The 20,902-nt window shown below is 36.2% G+C and overlaps 1 protein-coding gene across 1 annotated transcript; it reads right to left on the reverse strand.

Annotated features, from left to right (window-relative positions):
* Positions 1–9,045: 9,045 nt before the first annotated feature.
* Positions 9,046–11,654, reverse strand: NAP1L2 (nucleosome assembly protein 1 like 2). The gene has a single exon (XM_055268574.2). It carries the CDS (start codon positions 11,209–11,211, stop codon positions 9,838–9,840), a length of 1,374 nt encoding a protein of 457 aa, XP_055124549.1. The 5' UTR covers positions 11,212–11,654; the 3' UTR covers positions 9,046–9,837.
* Between the last annotated feature and the right edge of the window lie 9,248 nt (positions 11,655–20,902).

Here is a 20,902-nt window from a genome sequence, read left to right on the forward strand (position 1 = left end):
CTCAGAAAATGGGATTTTCTTTTCTATCACATTGTCAGGCTGCAAATTTTCTGAACTTTTATGTTCCGTTTCCCTTTTAAAACTGAATGCTTTTAACAGCACCCAAGTCACATCTTGAGTGCTTTGCTGCTTAGAAATTTTTTTCTGCCAGATACCCTAAATCATCTCCCTCAAGTTCAAAGTTCCACAAATCTCTAGAGCAGGGGCAAAATGCTCTCAGTCTCTTTGCTAAAACAGAGCAAGAGTCACCTTTACTCCAGTTCCCAACAAGTTCCTCATCTCCATCTGAGACCACCTCAGCCTGGATTTCACTGTTCATATCATTATCAGCATTTTTGTTAAAGCCATTCAACAATCGTCTAGGAAGTTCTAGACTTTCCCACATCTTTCTGTCTTCTTCTGAGCTCTCCAAACTGTTCCAACCTCTGCCTATTACCCAGTTCCGAAGTCACTTCCACATTTTAGGGTATCTTTCCAGCAGCACCCCACTCTACCAGTACTAATTTACCGTATTAGTCCATTTTCACACTGCTGATAATGACATACCTGATACTGGTATAAAGAAAAAGAGGTTTAATGGACTCACAGTTCCATGTGGCTGGGGAGGCTGCACAATCATGGCAGAAAGTGAAAGGCACTTCTTACATGGTGGCAGACGAGAGAGAATGAGAACCAAGTGAAAAGGGAAACCCCTTATAAAACCATCAGATCTTGTGAGACTTATTTATTACCATGAGAACAGCATGTGGGAAACTGCCCCCATGATTCAATTATCTCCCACTAGACCCCTCCCACAGCACGTGGGAATTATGGGAGCTATAATTCAAAATGAGATTTGGGTGGGGACACAGCCAAATCCTATCAGATGGTGATTCTGCTAATGTATTTGGGAGAAGTACACTGAAAGCCTTCTGGAAAGGATTCATCACTCTAGACGCCATTTGGAAAGCATTTACCATTAAGAAAATGTGTGATTCACGGGAGGAGGTCAAAATATCAACACTAACAGGAGTTTGGAAGAAAGTAATTCCAGTCCTCATGAATAACTTTGAGGGGTTCAAGATTTTAATGGAGAAAGTCACTGCAGATGTGAGGAAAGTCAAAAGAGAACTAGAATTAGAAGTGGACCCTGAAGATGTGTCTGAATTGCTGAAATTGCGTGATAAAAACTTGAATGAATGAGGAGTGGCTTCTGATGGGTGAAAAAAAAAAATGTGGCTTCTGAGATGGAATCTACTCCTGCTGAAGACACTGTGAAAACTGTGGAAATGACAACAAAGGATTTAGAATGTTACATAAATTTAGTTGATAAAGCAGCAGCAGGGTTGAAGAGAATTGACTCCAATTCTGAAAGAAGTTCTGAGGGTAAAATGCTATCAAATATCACGACATACTATGGAAAAATCTTTCATGAAAGGAAATGTCATTTGATGGAGCAAACTTCACCATTGTCTTATTTTAAGATATTGCCACAGGCACCCCAACCTTTGGAAATCACTGCCTTGATCAGTCAGCAGCCATCAACATCAAGGTAACACCTTTCACCACCAAAAGATTATAACTCGCTGAAGGCTCAGATGATTGTTAGCATGTTTTAGCAGTAAAGTATTTTTAATTGAGGTATGTACATTGTTTTTTATACATATGTTATTGCGCATTTAATAGATTATGGTAATAAGCATAATTCATATTCACTGGGAAACCAAAAAATAAATTGTATTACTTGCTTTACTGCAGTGGTCTGAAACTGAACCCACAATATCTTCCAGGTATGAGTGTATTTGAAACCATATATGTGATAAGGAATTAGTATTCAGAACATAACCAAGAATTCCTACAATTCATCATCAACAAGAAAAAAAATTCTAAAATAGAAAGAGGCAAAGGACTTGAACAGACACTTCTCCAAAGACGATACACAAATTAGCAAGAAGCACATGAAAACATTCTCAGCATCACTAATAAGTCTGAAAAACTGAACAAAAACTACAATGAAAGACAACTTTATAACCATTACAACGGCCACTAAAAGCAGAAAAGGGCATGTGTTGGCAAGGATATAAAGAAATGGGAAGCCTTGTAATTTACTGATGGAAATGTGAAATGGTGCAGCCTCAGAGTAGAAAACAGTACAGCAGTTCCTCAAAAAGTTAAAAATAATTATTATATGATTCAAAATTCCACTGCTGGATATATGCCCCAAAATTTCAAAGCAGAGCTCAAACAGATAGTTGTACACCCATGATTGTAGCAGCATTATTCACAATAGGTAAAAGATGGGGAGAAAACCCAAATGTCCATTCATTGATTAATAGATAAGGAAATTATGGTTTGTATAATTAACTATAACTCATCCTTAAATAATTAAATATTATTACATATTTTATAATTATTGTCTAAGAGTAATAAATAGTAGTTGGTTTCTGATTCCATTCTCCAATAAAAGGAACAAGGGCTCATTGAGGAAATGGTTGATTCTAGGACTTGGATAGAAAATACAGAAGATGAACCTGAAGCATCTTGTAATGCCAGAAAGTAAAAATGTGGGTAACACATACACACACACAGACACAGACACACACACACAGACACACACACACACACACAAATAAGGATATACCTAAGGACACAAGAAAAAAGCTAAAAGAGCTCCCACCAATGGCCAAAGCTGAAATACTTTGTGTAAAAAAGAAATAACTCAAATCATAAAATACATATCCATGTGTCCATCCTGATATTTAAAAAATTTTTTAAATAAATAGTGAAAAAGAGACAATTTTCTGTAAATAATAATTCCAACTAATTTATGTGAACACACTTCTAGGAGATGTAGCACAAATCCTTACCCCTTAAGTGTAGACTACATTTGGTAACAGGCTCCTAAAGAGTAACATTATGGAAAGTGGAGGTGGGGATGAATGTAACTTTACAGTGGAGAGAACTGGCAAACATGACCTCAATTAGGTGATTAGAGTTAACATAATTAGTTATGTCATATTGATAAGATTTTCCCTCAATATGACATGATGCAGAAGACATGTCATCTCTGTAATCTTCCTAAAACACATAAACCTGCTCTATGAGACAAACATTAGACAAATCTGAATTGAGGGACATTCTACAAAGGGCCTAACTACTTCTCTTTAAAATCATCAAGGTCATCAAAAACAAGTAAACCAATACAGAGACACTAAACCTAAACTGAGTGACTTCTTGCTAAAATATAAAATTTAAATGGGACCCAGTGTCTCATAACAATACTCAAAATGTCCAGGATATAATGAATATAACTAATCATATGAAATATCAGAAAACCACATCTTGAATGAGCAAAGACAATCAACAGATGCCAACACCAAGATGACTCAGCTGTTGAATTATCTGACAAGGATGTTAAAGCAGACATCATTAGATGCTTCAACAAGCGATTATGAACACTCTTGAAACATATGAATAATATAACATCTCAGCAAAGAAATAGAAGTTGTAAAAATAAACCAAATGAAAATTACAAAACTGAAAAAAATAAAATAACTAACACAAAAATCTCACTGGATTTGTTCCACAGGAAAATGTAGATGGCAGGACAGAATCAGTGAACTTGAAAATGGATAAATAGATTGTCCTAATTGAACAACAAAGGAAAACAGACTGAAAAAAATGAAAAGAATCATAAGAGCTGTGACAATAACAAAAGATCTAACATTTATGTCATCAGAGTTACAAAAAGAAAGTTGAATAGCAAATATAATTTGATGAAAAAAAGGCTGAACATTTTCAAAATTTGTCAGAAAGCATAAACCTACAAAGCTAATGGGATTCTATGTTCTATTTTTTCATCTCCTGCTGAGTCTATAATTATTCCAATAAAAAATTAAAAAACATAAAGTGACAATCATCTCATATTCCTTTCTGTTTGTGATCACTTCAGAGGTATAAACCTATAAAAGAGTAGCTGTAATTTATTAAGTTCCTACTATGTATCACATCATATTACAATTTTATCCTCATAACAATCCTAAGAAGTGATTACGGTAATTACAGTCCCAATCACATAGTGTTTTAGGGATTACTAAGTACCAGGCATTGTGCTAAGTGCTTGACAGTCATTATTACAACAAATCATCAAAAGAATCATATTATATATATATATACACACATATATATACATATATATGTCATATATGTAGGCACTACTAGTTATCTCCCTTGTACAGATGAGGAAACTGCTGAAAAATGGGATTTATTAGTTTGTTCCAGGTCACATAATATACAAGTTTCACAGAGAGACAATCATCCAGAAAAAAATTGACATTTTAAAAAGGCAAATAATTTAAATTAAATCTATGATTATGTGAGAAAAAATAGGCCACATTAGCAAAGTCTACATTATAGAATGTTTTAGATAAAATAAGATTTAATTAATTCCTGTAAGGTTTTCATATTTTAAAGCTGTATTGGGATGTTTTATTAAAAAGCTTCAGCTAGGCTGTTAAAAGTTCTAAGTCTATGAGATAATAAACCTGACAAAGGAGTATAAGTTAATATCCATTCCTGTGCTAGTTTTGGGCAGTTTTTTTTTTTCTTTTTTTGAGATGGAGTTTCACTCTTGTTGCCCAGGCAGGAGTGCAATGGCACAATCTCGGCTCACTGCAACCTCCGCCTCCCGGTTTCAAGTGATTTTCCTGGCTCAGCCTCCCGAGTAGCTGGGACTACAGGCATGCGCCACCATGCCCCGCTAATTTTTGTATTTTTAGTAGAGATGGAGTTTCTTCATGTTGGTCAAGCTGGTCTCGAACTCCCGACCTCAGGTGATCCACCCTTCTCGGCCTCCCAAAGTGCTGGGATTACAGGTGTGAGCCACCGCACCTGGCCTTGGGCAGTTTTAATAATCACAGAGGGATTTTTAAATATTAAGCAAACTAGCAGCATCATTCAGTTTCACAGAAGGCAGCATAGTATGGTGAAAAGAGCACAAGCAGTAAGATCAGAGCTGAGTTCTCCTTTACTAGTTGGATGATATTGGCAAGTTACAATGCCTACATCTCAGATTTCTCATCTGAAGAATGGAGATAAGCACCCCTGTCCAAACTCACTCTACTAAGAACATAACGCTGAAATGTTCTACAAACACCATGTTATAGTAAAAGTATGCAAGTTTAATGCTTGAACATGAAATGTAAATGCTTTGAATTGGATGACATGAGTCTTGGCAAGGAAAAGCTTTTCCATTCCTCTAAGCTATAAAATAAAAATTGCATCGTCATAGTGGAGAAGAGAACTCATTACAAATCATTCAGTCTTCCCTTATCCATAGGATTCCTGACAAATTCTAGGTGATATTTTGGACAACAAAGATTATTATCTAAATATTATTACTACTTATTGCCAGTACATTCCTCAGTGAAATATGCACATACATGCACAGATGCGAGCATGCACACACATACAAAATATCACTTTTTATTACCTCTCTTCACCTCGAAAACTGATGGAGAAATATTAAGTGACAAAGCACCACTGATATTGATTCCACCTGTTGAGAATCTCTCTATGAACTTCTCTCACTCTGGATCATATTGTCCTGTGTGTCTGTGTGTGTGTGTGCATGTCTGTGTGTGTGTGTGTGTGTGTGTGAGAGAGAGCCGGCTGGGCATGATAGCTCATGCCTGTAATCCCAGCACTTTGGGAGGCCGAGGCGGGCAGATCACCTGCGTTCAGGAGTTCAAGACCGGCCTGGCCAACATGGTGAAACCCTGTCTCTACTAAAAATACAAAAATTAGTGGGGCATGGTGGCAGCGCATGCTTGTAATTCCAGCTACTCAGTAGGCTGAGGCAGGAGAATCACTTAAACCTGGGAGGCGGAGGTTGCAGTGAGCCGAGATCGTGCCATTTGCACTACAGCTTGGGCAACAATAGTGAAACTCCATAAAAAAAAAAAAGAGCCTACTAGTGAGTTAAGTGTGGAATACAAAATTTAATAGAAATGTACAGTTACCTTTACCATTTTTGTCAAGTCGCTTTGTGAAATTTTTATTTCAGCACTAATCAAGTAAAACTGGTAGGATAGCTTTTTTCTCATGGCCAAGTGATACATTCAAATTGGGGTACAGAATCTTTTGCATAAGGTTTAAATTAACAGGATCTCTATATTACAGAGGCAGTGAACTACTACTAGATAGTTAACACATTATGTACTTTTTCTTCCAAATATACCTACACTAGTAGTGACATGAAAGTGCTCAGTAGGTGTCAGAACCAGTAATATTCACTTTATATGCACCACTTCTTGTATACATGTACAGACATGTATTTATACACATCAGACTTCCAAATGGTGTGTGCCTGTGGTCCCAGCTACTCAGGAGGCTGAGGTGCAAGGATTGCTTGGGCCTGGGAGGTCGAGGCTGTAGTGAGCCATGATCACACCACTGCACTCCAGTGTGGGTGACAGAGTGAGACCTGTCCCCTTCCCCAAAAAAGAATTTACTGTACCTTTACTCTATACCCATTTTGAGTATTTTATAGATACAAACTTAGTTATAAAAATAACAAAATATATATCTCTATATAGCATTTATGTGCCAAGCATATTTCTAAGGACATAAACTAATTAATTCTTCATAATAATTTTATGAGGTAGATGCACAGTTATTACATTTTGACAGGTATGAAAACAGGGATACATAAAGTAACTTGCACAAAGTCACTCAACTAACAAGTTGCAGAATTGAGATTTGAATCCAGGCAGTTCAGAATGATTAGTCATTCTGAACTATAAGTTACCATGTATCCCAAAATGGAATTTTATTGTGTATTTGTATTTCAGTATATTCCCTAGGAATATCAAAATTCTAAAAAGGCCCAACAGCCACCTTTATGACGCCTCCAGGACCATATAATGATTAATTTTTTAAGACAAATATGAAGAGAACTAAGGTAAAACTTGATTTTTTTGTCACACATATGTTCTTAACCCTAGTACAGAACTGTATGCTATGTGGACTGAAGCTGGTGGCCTACCCTCAAAGCCTAAAGTGTCTTTACACTAGTCTAAAACCAATTGAATGACCCTCCCTCCCACAACAAGCTGTGGGAGGGATGAGAGCCTCAAATTGTATCCCTAAGAAGAGGCAAAAGAGAAAGAAAAATAAAGAACAGTTCCTGACCTTAGGAAGCTAGCCTGGAACTCACAGCTAGGCCAGGCTATTCTCCAATTGGACATAAACTATTTCATAGAATACCAACCATAGGGTAACTCTGGGACTATGATAAAATGAGACAAAGCAAGAACACTTATTTTTGTCTAAACAGAGACAAAAACAAGGCCACTGTGCCACCCACGACATGCCAACACCTCCTCAACTCTGCCCAGGCTATCCTTGTTCTAGTCTCCCCTCCCTATAGATTTATTGAACTACCATTAATAAAATTGCCCGCATTTTCTGCCAGCATCCGATCTAGAGTAAACCTTCTTTTCCTTGGACCCACCATCAAATCTTACAACCCAGTGTTTTTTCTAACACCCACTTAGTGATACATTCCATGGTTCCCTGAAGCATGTTCTCTCTCACTGCAGTGAAGAATAAACCCAACTTCTTCACCTATAGGTATATCCTTGCCTTTGGCTGGAGGCCACTGACATGAGAGTTAGAGCAAAGGGGTCTGGCTTGCCCTCAGAGCAAACCCAGAAGCATCTTTACTATTCTATCTAATGAAGGTAAGAGAAAGGTATAGGAGAAACTGCAAAATGTCTGAGCCTCCTCTGTGAAATACCAGTAGTGATACACCCATGTCCCTGACTTTTTAATGCAGAACAACAGTAGACACAATTAAAAGGGGCCCAATCTCTGTGTGTGACAGGGGACTGGGGAGAGTCAATAATTTCACAGAGGTCAAGATCAATGGTGTTGAAAAGTGTTAAAATAAGTCTATACTTACCAGGCATACATTGAAATTATCTCCTGATTTAGATTTCTTTATAACAGTAAGTTGTCTGTTTCCCCATATCCTTTCAACTATTGCAACCACAGGGAAAAGCAGGGAACATCTACCCTAACTTTGGGAGAAAGATTTAACATTAGAGGAGAGTCCTGTCCAGACAGGAAAAGGAAAGAAAAAGCTCATAATTTCCTCCTCAGTTGATTGTAGAGAGGTATGAAACAGAAATATGGAAAGTTGGCACTGCCATAAACTTACCTGTCTGGGTCAAGATCTGAAGGAGGCATGTTTAATAGCGGAAGAATAAGTCACAGACAGAACTTCTGCTTCACTTTTGGTTTATACTTGCGCAAGATCACATCCATCCAACCACCTGGGATGGAAGAGTGGATAAGCAGCAATAACGAGACAGAGTTAGCATTTTCTAGTCACTCTCAGTTCCCACGTGGCATGGAGGGGACCAAGAAGTTCTCTCTTGTACTAGAGGTATGAATGTGACCTTTTCAGAGGCTGCCAAAGGGAGAACCACAGCCTCTGTTTCCACATGCAAGAAAGGCAAAGTCAGCTCTAGGACAAGGGTCCGATCAACCACATCCCATTTTCCTGAATCAGGGCACTGCACTCCCACCCCAGCCACAATTAGTAGTGTAATCCCATATATATCCAGATGACATTGTGGAAGGGTAGGTAAGAACTATGAAATACAAATGAACACACAGGAACCTGTTATTTCTAAAGGGTGCTTAAATTATTAAATAGCACTGAGATTACTGGATTGATTAGAATTGAGAGTTTTGTTTCCCTGCAACCTTGTGTAGTGAAGGTAGACTCGAGATTATGAACAGATCAATTATAAACACTAAGAAAGATATACTTTCTTTGCACATTTTAGTATAGTCTTAGTAAATCTGCATGTGTGTATAAACATATACAAATATAATTGTAGAAAATAAATCAAAACATTAATAGTGCTTATTTTGGGGTAGGTGGGTTTTGGATTTTGTGTTTAATTAATGAATTTTTTCAGTATTGCCCAAATGTCCCCCAATGAACATATTACTTTTATAACAAGAAATACATCAATTTTTAAACATGAGACACTCTGAAATTTTTATTCATTTTATTTTGCAGTGAAAGAACATGAAATATCTTTTCAAAATGGTAAAGTGATCACTTTCAATGAATGATTTAATAGGAAAAGAGAATTAAACACTGTAATTATGGCTTACACAATTACACAGAACAATATGTGCAAACTTTCGAAAATACTATGACTAACACTTCACTGATAAATAATAACCTCAATATAACTAAGTTTCATTATTTATCACAGTTACATAAAATACAAGAGCCTATGAACAAGCTGTTATTAACAATAAGTGTAGTTTTGCCTGAAATTCTTATCTATATGCAGGCCTCTTAAGCATCCAAGTTTTAAATTCTACTGCATTGTTATTGCAAAATGAAGCAGGCACAACAAAATTAAATCCACTAGCTAAAGGACTAAGTAAACAAAAATAGGAAAAGAAAAACAACAACAGCAAAAACCCTTGGGTTGCATCCCAAGATTTTTTTTCCAAACCAATATTGATCTCACTTAGAATTTCTGATAGTTTCATAGCCACAGATTGATAGCTACATGACAAAAAGACTTCAGAAGGATTAAGCTACACAACACTATACTAGTGTTTCAAATCATTTACCACAGTGTACATTTCTTGAAAACATTCTACTACTAAAACGCAAGGTCAAATTAATTAGTTTTTGAACTTTTCTTATATTTTTGAAACATATGTTTTAACTGACACTACAAGAAAAATACAGAACACAAGACTTCTTACACCTTGAGTAACTATATCTAGGGTAGTTAATTTCAGGGCCATGTATACTCTGCTCTAACGATCAATGTCTTCTACTAATGCCTCAAGGTTTTTGCAACAAGCTTTAACTTCCTCAATTGCAGCCATCCAATTATCATAAATAATTTTGTCATAAATTGCATCATTAACTTCTCTAACTACCCCCTCCTGCTGAGATTCAAGTGCATCACCTGAGAAAAATAATACTGATCTTGGAATTATGTAAGTACGTAAATTGTGACCAAGTAAAAAATCATCATTTCCATCCCTTCCATTTGACGTGATTCCATGAGGAGAGAAAAAATTGAAAAATGAATCCTTGGGAAAATCTTCAGTTACAGTTCGGATTGTTCCCCAGATCCGATGTTTCTGTTTCTTCTTGATGGTTTTCAAAGTGACATTCTTTCCTTCATTCCAATCTATCTCACAGCCTGTGGAATACTCAATCGCAGTTCCCCTATAGGGATGGGGATCATAATATGCTAGCTTTGACTTCAGCACGTAGGTCTTTGTCAACAACTCATTTTTGAAATATTCATTGGGTTTGAAGTGAAATTCTAGTGTGAAACTGAGGGGCTCGCCAGGATCTGAAAGCTTAACTTTAATATCTGTCAGGAGCTTCAGAATAGGCTCATCATATTTCTTAATCAAAGGAGTGAGTGTATCAACGTTTTTTAAAACAGTCAGCCAAAAATCAGGAATTCCCTTAGGATCCTCCTCTTTATTCTCTTCTCCAGTAGCCTCAGTGTCCTCCTCCTCCTCCTCCTCCTCCTCAACAGCATAATCATAATAATAGTCCTCATAACCATCGTCCTCATCCACATACTCATGTACCATACCCTCCTCATTACCATACATCTCTTCGTCACACATTTCCTCATCATCATAGTCCTCACAGTCTGATTTATATTCACATTCCTCTTCTGTAGGTTCATAGATTGCATTGATGATCTGACGTCTTTTTTCCAGTAAGGGTTGGTACATTTCAGCAAACTTTCTTTCAATGTCATGAAATTCCCTCAGGAATTTGGATTCTAAATTGGCCGCTCTAGTTTGAAGCTTTTTAAGGGCTAACACACGGTACTTAACTTTCACGGGCAGACTTTCAACAAAGTCTGTATCTAAAACATAACCGATAAGTCCTTTTGGACGGTCTACGTCTGAGTCCTCATTAGTATCTCCACCTTTTTTCCCATCTTCCCCGGACCCAGCAGCAGTATCTTCACCCTTTTCCCCTTCTTCCCCGAGCCCAGCGGCGGCTTCTTCACCGCACTTCCCATCGTCTCCAAGCCCAGCAGCGGCATCTTCACCGCGCTCCAGATGTTCCCCGGGCCCTTCCACCATTATCTGATTACCAGCCTCTTCTTGACTGGATTCTGACAGCTCCTTGTGGTTCTCTGACTCGGCCATTTTTCAAAGGACCGTACACGCCTAAGGTGGCTACCACAGAGATCGGGAGACCAAACCTCCGCAGGAAAAGACTCACCGAAATATCAGAAGCGGCGGTGGTCGGACCTAGCAGTGGCGTCCAGACTGAGGTAACGACGATCCAGGTTGCTCGGGGATAAAAGATGGTGCTGAGGCTTTGAGAACCGGACTGAAGCAGTGGCGGCCTGGGCTGGGTGCAGAGGGCGGCGACGGCTGCGTTGACCGATCCTGCAGGAGAGAGCCGGAGACTGCAGAGAGCTGCAGTGGGCAGACCTTCTCCGCAAGCAGCTACTGCTGCAAGAAAAAAAAACGGTGCCGCAGTATGATTACGCAGCTGTCACTTGCCTAAAATTTCTAGGTGCAAATAGATTGCTGCGTCACCTCCTTCCCTCCCACAACTATGCTCTAATCTCATTTGCTGCAATGTAGTGACTGACAAACCCAGAGCCAGTAAATTATCAGATCTATCAAGTGTTCAACTCTGCTCACCTTCCCATGCTCTCTAATATGGCTGATTCATCCACCTCCTCCTCGTCCTCTAGCCCATCTCCCGCAGAGTTTTCTGGAATCCCATTGCGTTCATTAGTTCATTCATCCAACTTTTAACCGATATTATACTTTTATGCTTTCCAGAGAGCTCAGAGAAAACGTAACTAAAATGTCGAACAATGAGAGAGGACAAGGCACCCAGCCATCCTAAATCAATCTCTTTGATTTTAGATCGGGGACCTGGGGAGGGGAGAGGTGGATGATGGAAGAGCTGATAAACAAACACTTCAAAGATTAAAAACACCAGGAATTAGCACTGATGGTCTTTAGGTGGTGTGTCAGTTATTTAAATATTCTATATTATGTTTGTTGGTATTTTTCACAAGCTATATGATTTTAGGTTGAAAAATTCTCGAAACATTTCCTGTGAGGGGAGGAGGAGGAAGTCCGATGGCAGTGGGGGCGAATGAGGGCCTGTGATGAAAAACCAGTATGGTGTATACAACTACGTGACAAGTAAACACTCCAGACAATTAAACACAATTAACCAGTTGCCTGGCTTATAAATAACCCCAGTCCCATTACTGACTTTCTACTTCTCCTTCTTAATGCTGGCTTTAACAGCCGTTAGAAATATACATATATACAAAAGCCAAAATGGAAAGTTATATTTATTCTTAGAAATCATAACATTTGCTTGATGCTTTTGAGTTAATTGGAAATAATGTAAATCTCAGCATTAAAGAAATGGTTAAACTATTTGATAAGGTATTCATAGGATGGAAAGCTTTGCAGTACTTAAAATTTCCTCTCTATAGTAATCATTGGTGAGGTTTATTTTGTTCATATTTCTAATTTGGATCATTTATTAATTGAACAATTTTTTAAAATTTTAAGTGACTACTATTTTCCAGATTTAAAGAATAATTTGTTACTATCACAGATATTAAAACTGTTTACATATTGTTGTATTTATTTCTAAATTCTGTCAGTTTATAGATAAATTTTTCTTTTTACTTATTTTATTCCAGGGTACTACGTATCATTACAGTATTTACAAAATTAACTTTTGAGACTCATATCTCAGCCTGGTGATTCCATAGTTATGAGTCCCATCCATTCTAAGCTTCTCTTTTCTATTTCTGTCATTGCAATATTCCTTGTAGTTTTCTGATAATAAATACTATTTATGCTCATTTTAGAAAATTTGGAAAATGAGATAATTTTTAGAGTACCATAGAAATCACTAGAAGCCTCACAGCCCATAGAGCACCAATGTGGACATTTTGGTCCTTTTCTTTCTAATTTGCTTATATATATGTTTGTGTTTAGGCTGGAGGTTTTGAAAAATAAAATTGGAATAAACTTTTTTATGACCTTTCCCTCTTATTAGTATATTCCAATATTTTTATGCACTCTCCAAAATGCGATACATTATTTAAAATAAAATGTATTGTTATTTAAATATATTATGCAGTTGATCTATTAGAAAGGACAAAGAGAAAGTATTTTCATCTGCTTTTAAGAATGAAGAGTCCTCAGAGTCATACAGGCATTCACAGAAACCACAAGGGAAATGCTCTGTTTTGTTACATAAAACAAAAAAGATATGACTGCAAAGGCATAGACAACAAAAGTAAACATAGATAAATTGGACTTTTTGAAAATTAGAATTTTTTGTGCATCAAAAAATGCTATCGACAGCTTTAAGAGGCAATTTTTTGGAGAAAATATTTGCAAATCATATATATGATAATAAGAGATTACTATCTAAAATAGATAAAGTACTTCTACAAATCAATAACCAAGAAAAGGCAAACACACCAATTCAAAAATGGACAAAGGACTTGAATAAAGATTTCTACAAAGAAGAGAAACAAGTGGCCAGTAATGACATCAAAAATGCTCAACATCACTAATTAGGGAAATGCAAGTCAAAACCACAGTTACATACTACATTCATTAGGGTAGCTATCCTTAGAAAACACACACACACACACACACACACAGAAAATAAGTGCTGATGAAGACATGGAAAATTGAAACCTTTGTGCATTGCTGAGAATTGTAAAATGGTACAGCCATAATGGAAAACACTATGGCAGTTCCTCAAAACATTAAACATAGAATTATCACATAATTCAGCAATTCCACTTCTGGGTATATATCCAAAAAGTTGAAAGCAGGGTCTCAAACAAGTACTTGTATATCCCTGTTCATAGTAGCATTATTCACAATAAGCAAAAGTTAGAAACAGCCCAAATGCCCATTGATGGATGAATGGATAAATAAAATGTAATATATATGTATATACACCACATTTTTCATTATATATAATATGTATAACATATATGTATAATATATTAAATATATTTATATATAATGAAATGGCTTTTAACCTTTAAAAGGAATGCAATTTTGACACATACAAGGTCGAACCTTGAAAACATTAAGTGAAAATGCCAGATACAAAAGAACAAATATTGTATGATTCTACTTAAATTAGGTATCTAGAGCAGTCAAATTCACAGAGACAGAAAGTAGAAACATGGTTTTCAGAGGCTTAGGGTAAGGAGGAAAGGAAGTTATTGTTCAATGTGTATGGAGTTTCAGTTCTAGAAAAAGAAAATATTCTGGAGATATATGGTGATGATGGTTCACAGCAGTGTAATTGTGCTTAATGCTCCTGAAATGTAGACTTAAAAATAGGTAAAATGATAAATATTATGTTATGTACATTTTATCATAATATAAAGTGTAGAGAAAAATATTTTAAAAACCATATTCAATATAGTACTGGAAGTCCTACCCAGAGCAATTTTGCAAGAGAAAAAAATAAAGGACGTACATATTGGAAAGGAAGTTGCTAGTTTATATCCTTGTTCAAAGAAGACATGATCTTATATTTAGAAAAATCTAAAGAATCCACAAAAAAACTGTTAGAACAAACAAATTAAGTAAGTTTGCATGAAGCAAAATCAACATACATAAATTAGTAGCATTTCTGTACACCAGCAGCAGACAATTTGAAAAAATCAAGAAAACAATCCCATTTACAATAGCTACAAGAAAATAATACATCTAGGAATAAATTTAACCAAAGAAGTGAAAGATCTATGCAATAAAAACTATAAAAACACTAATGAAAGAGATGAAGAGAACCCCAAAATGGAAAGATATCCTATGCTTATGGATTAGAAGAATCAATATTGTTAAAATGTTTATACTACCCAAAGAAATGTACATATTCAATGCAATCTCTATCAAAATACCAATGACATTCTTCACAGAAACAGAAAACAATATCCCAAAACTTTTTTGAAACTACAAAAGATCCCAAATAGCCAAAGTGATCCTGAGCAAAACGGACAAAGCTGGAGACATCACACTACCTGATGACAAAATGTACTACAAAGCTGCATGGTACTGTCATAAATACAGACGCAACAAACCAATGGAACAGAATAGAGAACCCAGAAATAAACCCACACATTTACAGCCAACTCATTTGCAACAAAGGCACCAAAAACATTAGGGAAAGGACAGACTCTTCAATAAATGATGCTGGGAAAGCTGGATATTTGTATGAGAAAGAATAAGACTGGACCCCTATCTCTCACCATATACAGAAATCAAATAAAAATGAACTAAAGACTTAAATGTAAGACCTGAAACTATGAAACTACTAGACAAAACTGGGAAGATGCTTTAGGACATTGATCTGAGCAAATATTTCTTTTTAAGCCCTTGAAAGCACAGGCAACAAAAGCAAAAGTAGACAAATGGGAAACACATTAAGCTAAAAAGCTTCTGCACAGCAAAGAAAACAAACAATAGGGTAAAGAGACAACTTACGGAGTGGGAAAAATATTTTCAAAATATCCATCTGACAAGGGATTAATAAACAGAATATATAAGAAACTCAAACAACTCAATAGAAAAAAAAAAGTAATTTGATTAAAAAATAGTAAAAAATATGAATACACATTTGTCAAAAGAAGATACATCAATGAATGGCTAGGGTATATGAAAAAAATGCTCAATATTTCTAGCCATCAGGGAAATGCAAATCCAAACCACAATGAGATATAATCTCATCCCAGTTAAAATAACTATTATCAAAAAATAAATAACAAATGCTGGTAAAGATGCAAAGAAAAGGAAACTCATATACACTGTTGAAGGGAATGTAAATTAGTATAGCCACTATGGAAAACAGCATGAACATTTCTCAAAAAGCTTAAAATAGAACTACCATATGGTCCAGCAATCCTACTGCTGGTTACATGTCCGAAAGAAAGAAAATCTGTATATTGAAAAGATCTCTGCATTCTCATGTGTATTGCAGCACTATTAACAAGACCCCAAGATATGGAATCAACCCATGTCCACCAATAAAAGAAAAGATAAAGAAAATATGACATATACACACAAAGGAATATTATTCAGCTATAAAAGGAATGAAATTCTGTCATTTGCAACAACATGGATGGAACTGCAGAACGTTATGTTAAGTGAAATAAGCCAGGCCCAGTAAGATGAATATCACATGTTCTCACTAATATGTGGGAACTAAAAAACTCATCTCATGCATGTAGCGAGTAGAATAGTGATTATCAGACTGGGAAGGGTAGAGTGGATGGAAATGTTAGTTAATGGGTACCAAAATACAGTTAGATAGAAGGAATTAGTTCTAGTGTTCAACAGCACAGTAGGGTGACTATAGTTCATAATAATTTATTGTATATTTCAATATTGCTATAAAAGATTTTTGAATGTTCCCAACACAAAGAAATGATAAATACTTATTATTTATCAGGTGATGGATGTCCTAATTACCCTGATTTGACCAATACACATTTTGTGCATGTATCAAAATATTACATGTATCCCATAGATATTTACGATTATTATGAATCAACAAAATTTTTTTAAAAAAAGAAATGGGCCAGATGCAGTGGCTCACACCCATGATTCCAGCACTATGGGGGGCCAATGTGAGAGGGTCACTTGAGCCCAGGAGTTTGAAGTCAGCCTGGGAAACATAGTGAGACCCCATCTATACAAAAAAATAAAAAATAAAAAATAGCCAGGCATGTTGGTACACACCTGTGGTCCCAGCTACTGGGGAGACTTAGGTAGGAAGATTGTTTGAGACCAGTATGCCAAGATTGCAGCGAGGCATGATTGTGCCACTGCACTCTAGCCTGAGTGACAGTGAGACCTGTCTCAAAAAAATAAAAAGGTCCTATCAGTATATGCTTGGTAAAAAATAGATGTTCAATACATTTTTAGCAAATGAGTAAATAAATTTAAAAAATCCAAAACCAACAAGCAAAAATGTAAATAATATCATAAGTAAAATGAGACCTAAGCAAAATGGGTGAAATATATATACACAAAACACATATATAGATGCAAAACAAATAAATGATTAACATATAAAGAAAATTATCAGTGGCTAAAATTAAAATGTCTAACAATTCCAAATTTTGGCAAAGATGTAGAGCAATTTGGACTCTTAGATATTACTAACGGGAGTGTAAACTGGTATAAAAACTTTAAAAATTGTTTGGTATTATCTACTAAATCTAAACACATGCCTCCCCTCGGATTCAGCAATGAACTACTTATGTAAATACACAAAAAGGCTCGTACAATGAAGTTCATGTCAGTTTTATTTGTTTTTAAAATAATTCTACTTGGGCTTATTTTGTGTATCATGTAATGCACCCTTTTCAAGTGCGTGAATGATTTTTAAAATTATATTTACCTATTGGAGGCAGAGCAAGATGGCTAAAGAGAACTCTCCAGTAATCATTCCTCCCATGGGAACATTAAACTGAACAACTTTCCATGCATAAAATACCTTCATAAGAAGTAAATAATCAAATGAGATATCAGAGTTTCTGGTTTTAGCATAATAAAAAGAAAAGATACATTGAAGAGGGAAAGAAGAACAGTCTTGTGTTGCTTACACCCCCATCCCAATCCCAGGCAGTGCAGCCCAGAGAGAGAATCTGTACACTCTAGGGAGGGAGAGCAAAGTGAGTGTGGGACTTTGCATTGGAAATCAGTGCTGCCCTATCTCATAGTGTCACGGTGGAACACAACACCAGACAAATTTCCACAGGTTCTCCTGGAGAGAGCATTTAGACCAGTCCTGGGCCAGAGATGAATCTACTGCCCTAGTGGGAGGAATTAAAGTCCTGGCTCACTTTATGACTGGCTAACTACAGTGGCCTTGGGCCTCAAATAAATTTCAGTGGCAACCAGGTAACTAGTGACTGAGATCCTTGGGCAAGCCTAAATGTGGTTCTGCAACTGGTCTTAGAGGCTGTAGACTTGGGATGTGACCCAGCATGACACAAGCTGTGGCAACCAAGGGAGTGCCTGCATCACCTTTCTCCCAACTCCAGACAAGTAATGACAATAGTAAGTCTTTACTTATCAATAATAACATTAAACATTGAAATTTAAATTTTTTCAAATAAAAAACATAGTTTCTGAATGGATAACAATCCAGACTCAATGGTATGCTGCCTGCAAGAAACTCATTTTACTTAATCTATAAAGACAAACATAGACTTAAAATGAAGGGATAGAAAGAGATATTTTATGCAAATATAAACCATAAAAGAGCAAGAATAGCTATATTTATAACAGATAAAACAGATTTTAAGTCAAAAACTGCAAAAACAGAAAAAGAAGTTCATTATCTTATATAATGATAAAGAGGTCAATTCAGCAAGAGGATATAACAATTGTAAACATATATGTGACAAATATTGTAGCACCCAAACATATAAGCAAATATTAATATATCTAAAGGGAGAGATATATTGCAATACGATAATAGCAGGACACTTCAACACCTCAGTTTCAGTAATGGACCTATCACCCAGATGGATAATCAACAAACATTGGACTTAATCTGCACTATAGACCAAATTAATGTAATAGATATTTACAGAATATTACATCCAATAGCTGCAGAATTCACATTCTTTTTAACCACACATGAAACAACCTCCAGGATGTACCATATGTTAGGCCACAAAACCAGTCACATCAAATTTTTTAAAAGTCCAAATCATAGCAAGTATATTTTTCTGATCACAAGGAAATAAAACTAGAAATCAATAACAAGTGGAGCTTTGGAAACTATACAAATGTATGGAAATTAAACAACATGCTCCTGAATGACCAATAGGTCAATAAAGAAATTAAGAAGAAAATTTTAAAATTTCTTGATACAAATGACAATGGAAATGCAGCACACCAAAACCTATGGAATACAATAAAAGCAATACTAGGAGATAGCCTGATAATGCATCTGAAAGAACTAGAAAAGCAAGAACAAACCAAACTCAAAATTTGTAGGAAAAAAATAACAAAGATGAGAGCAGAAATGAATAAAACTGAGACTAAATTAAATTTACCAAGTTGTACAATTAAAACCATGAATCAGTTTTAGAACACTTTCATCATCTCAATATTATCTTTCATGAATAATTACTGTTGCACTTCTTACTTATGCTATAGGTACCACTAATTCACTTTTTGTCTTATAGTTTTGCCTTTGTGGGTATTTCTTATAAATAAAATTATACAACACGTTATCTTTTTTTTCACTGACTAATCTGGGGCTCTTTTTCATGTTTACTTTTTTAAAAAATTATTCTTTAAGTTCTATGGTACATGTGCAGAATGTGCAGGTTTTTTACACAGGTATACATGTGCCATGTTGGTTTGCTGGACCCATCAAATTGCCATTTACATTAGGTATTTCTCCTAATGCTATCCCTCCCCCCAGGCCCCCACCCCCTGACAGGCCCCAAGGTGTGATGTTCCCTGCCCTGTGTCCATGTGTTCTCATTGTTCAACCCCCACCTATAAGTGAGAACATGTGGTGTTTTGTTTTCTGTCCTTGTGATAGTTTGCTGAGAATGATAATTTCCACCTTCATCCATGTCTCTGCAAAAGACATGAACTCATCCTTTTTTATGGCTGCATAGTATTCCATGGTGTATATGTGCCACAATTTCTTAATCCAGTCTATCATTGATGGACATGTGTGTTGGTTCCAAGACCTTGCTATTGGGAATAGTGCCACAATAAACATACATGTGCATGTTTCTTTATAGTAGCATGATTTATTAATCTTTGGGTATATACCCAGTAATGGGATCACTGGGTCAAATGGTATTTCTAGTAACAGATCCTTAAGGAATTGTCACACTGTCTTCTAATTTACACTCCCACCAATAGTGTAAAAGCATTCCTATTTCTCCACATCCTCTCCAGCATCTATTGTTTCTGACTTTTTGATGATCACCATTCTAACTGGTGTTAGATGGTATCACATTGTGGTTTTGATTTGCATTTCTCTGATGGCCAGTGATGATGAACATTTTTTCATATGTCTGTTGGCTGCATAAATGTCTTCTTTTGAGAAGTGTCTGTTCATATCATTTGACCACTTTTTGATAGGGTTGTTTGTTTTTTCTTGTAAATTTGTTTGAGTTCTTTGTAGATTCGGATATTAGCCCTGTGTCAGATGGGTAGGCTGCAAAAATTTTCTCCTATTCTGTAGGTTGCCTGTTCACTCTGATGGTAGTTTCTTTTGCTGTGCAGAAGCTTTTCAGTTTAATTAGATCCCATTTGTCGATTTTGGCTTTTGTTGCCATTTTTGTGTTTTAGTCATGAAGTCCTTGCCCATGCCTATGTCCTGAATGGTATTTCCTGGGTTTTCTTCCAGGGTTTTTATGGCTTTAGGTCTTAACATTTAAATGTTTAATCCATCTTGAGTTAATTTTTGTATAAGGTGTAAGGAAGGGATCCAGTTTCAGCTTTCTACATATGGCTAGCCAGTTTTCCTAGCACCATTTATTAAATAGGGAATTCTTTCTCCATTTCTTGTTTTTGTCAGGTTTGTCAAAGATCAGATGGTTGTAGATGTGTGATGTTATTTCTGAGGCTTCTGTTCTGTTCGATTGGTCTATATATCTATTTTGGTACCAGTACCATGCAGTTTTGGTTACTGTAGCCTTGTAGTATAGTTTGAAGTCAGGTAGCACGATGCCTCCCGCTTTGTTCTTTTTGCTTAGGAATGTCTTGGCTATGCAGGCTCTTTGTTTTGGTTCCATATGAACTTTAAATGGGCTATACACACCAATTAAAA

This window comes from Symphalangus syndactylus, chromosome X, assembly GCF_028878055.3.
Source record: "Symphalangus syndactylus isolate Jambi chromosome X, NHGRI_mSymSyn1-v2.1_pri, whole genome shotgun sequence".
In the NCBI taxonomy this organism is placed as follows: Eukaryota; Metazoa; Chordata; class Mammalia; order Primates; family Hylobatidae; genus Symphalangus; species Symphalangus syndactylus.

Excerpts from the sequence above, each read along its gene's own strand:
- NAP1L2 (XM_055268574.2), bottom strand. The coding sequence starts at position 11,211 with ATGGCCGAGTCAGAGAACCACAAGGAGCTGTCAGAATCCAGTCAAGAA.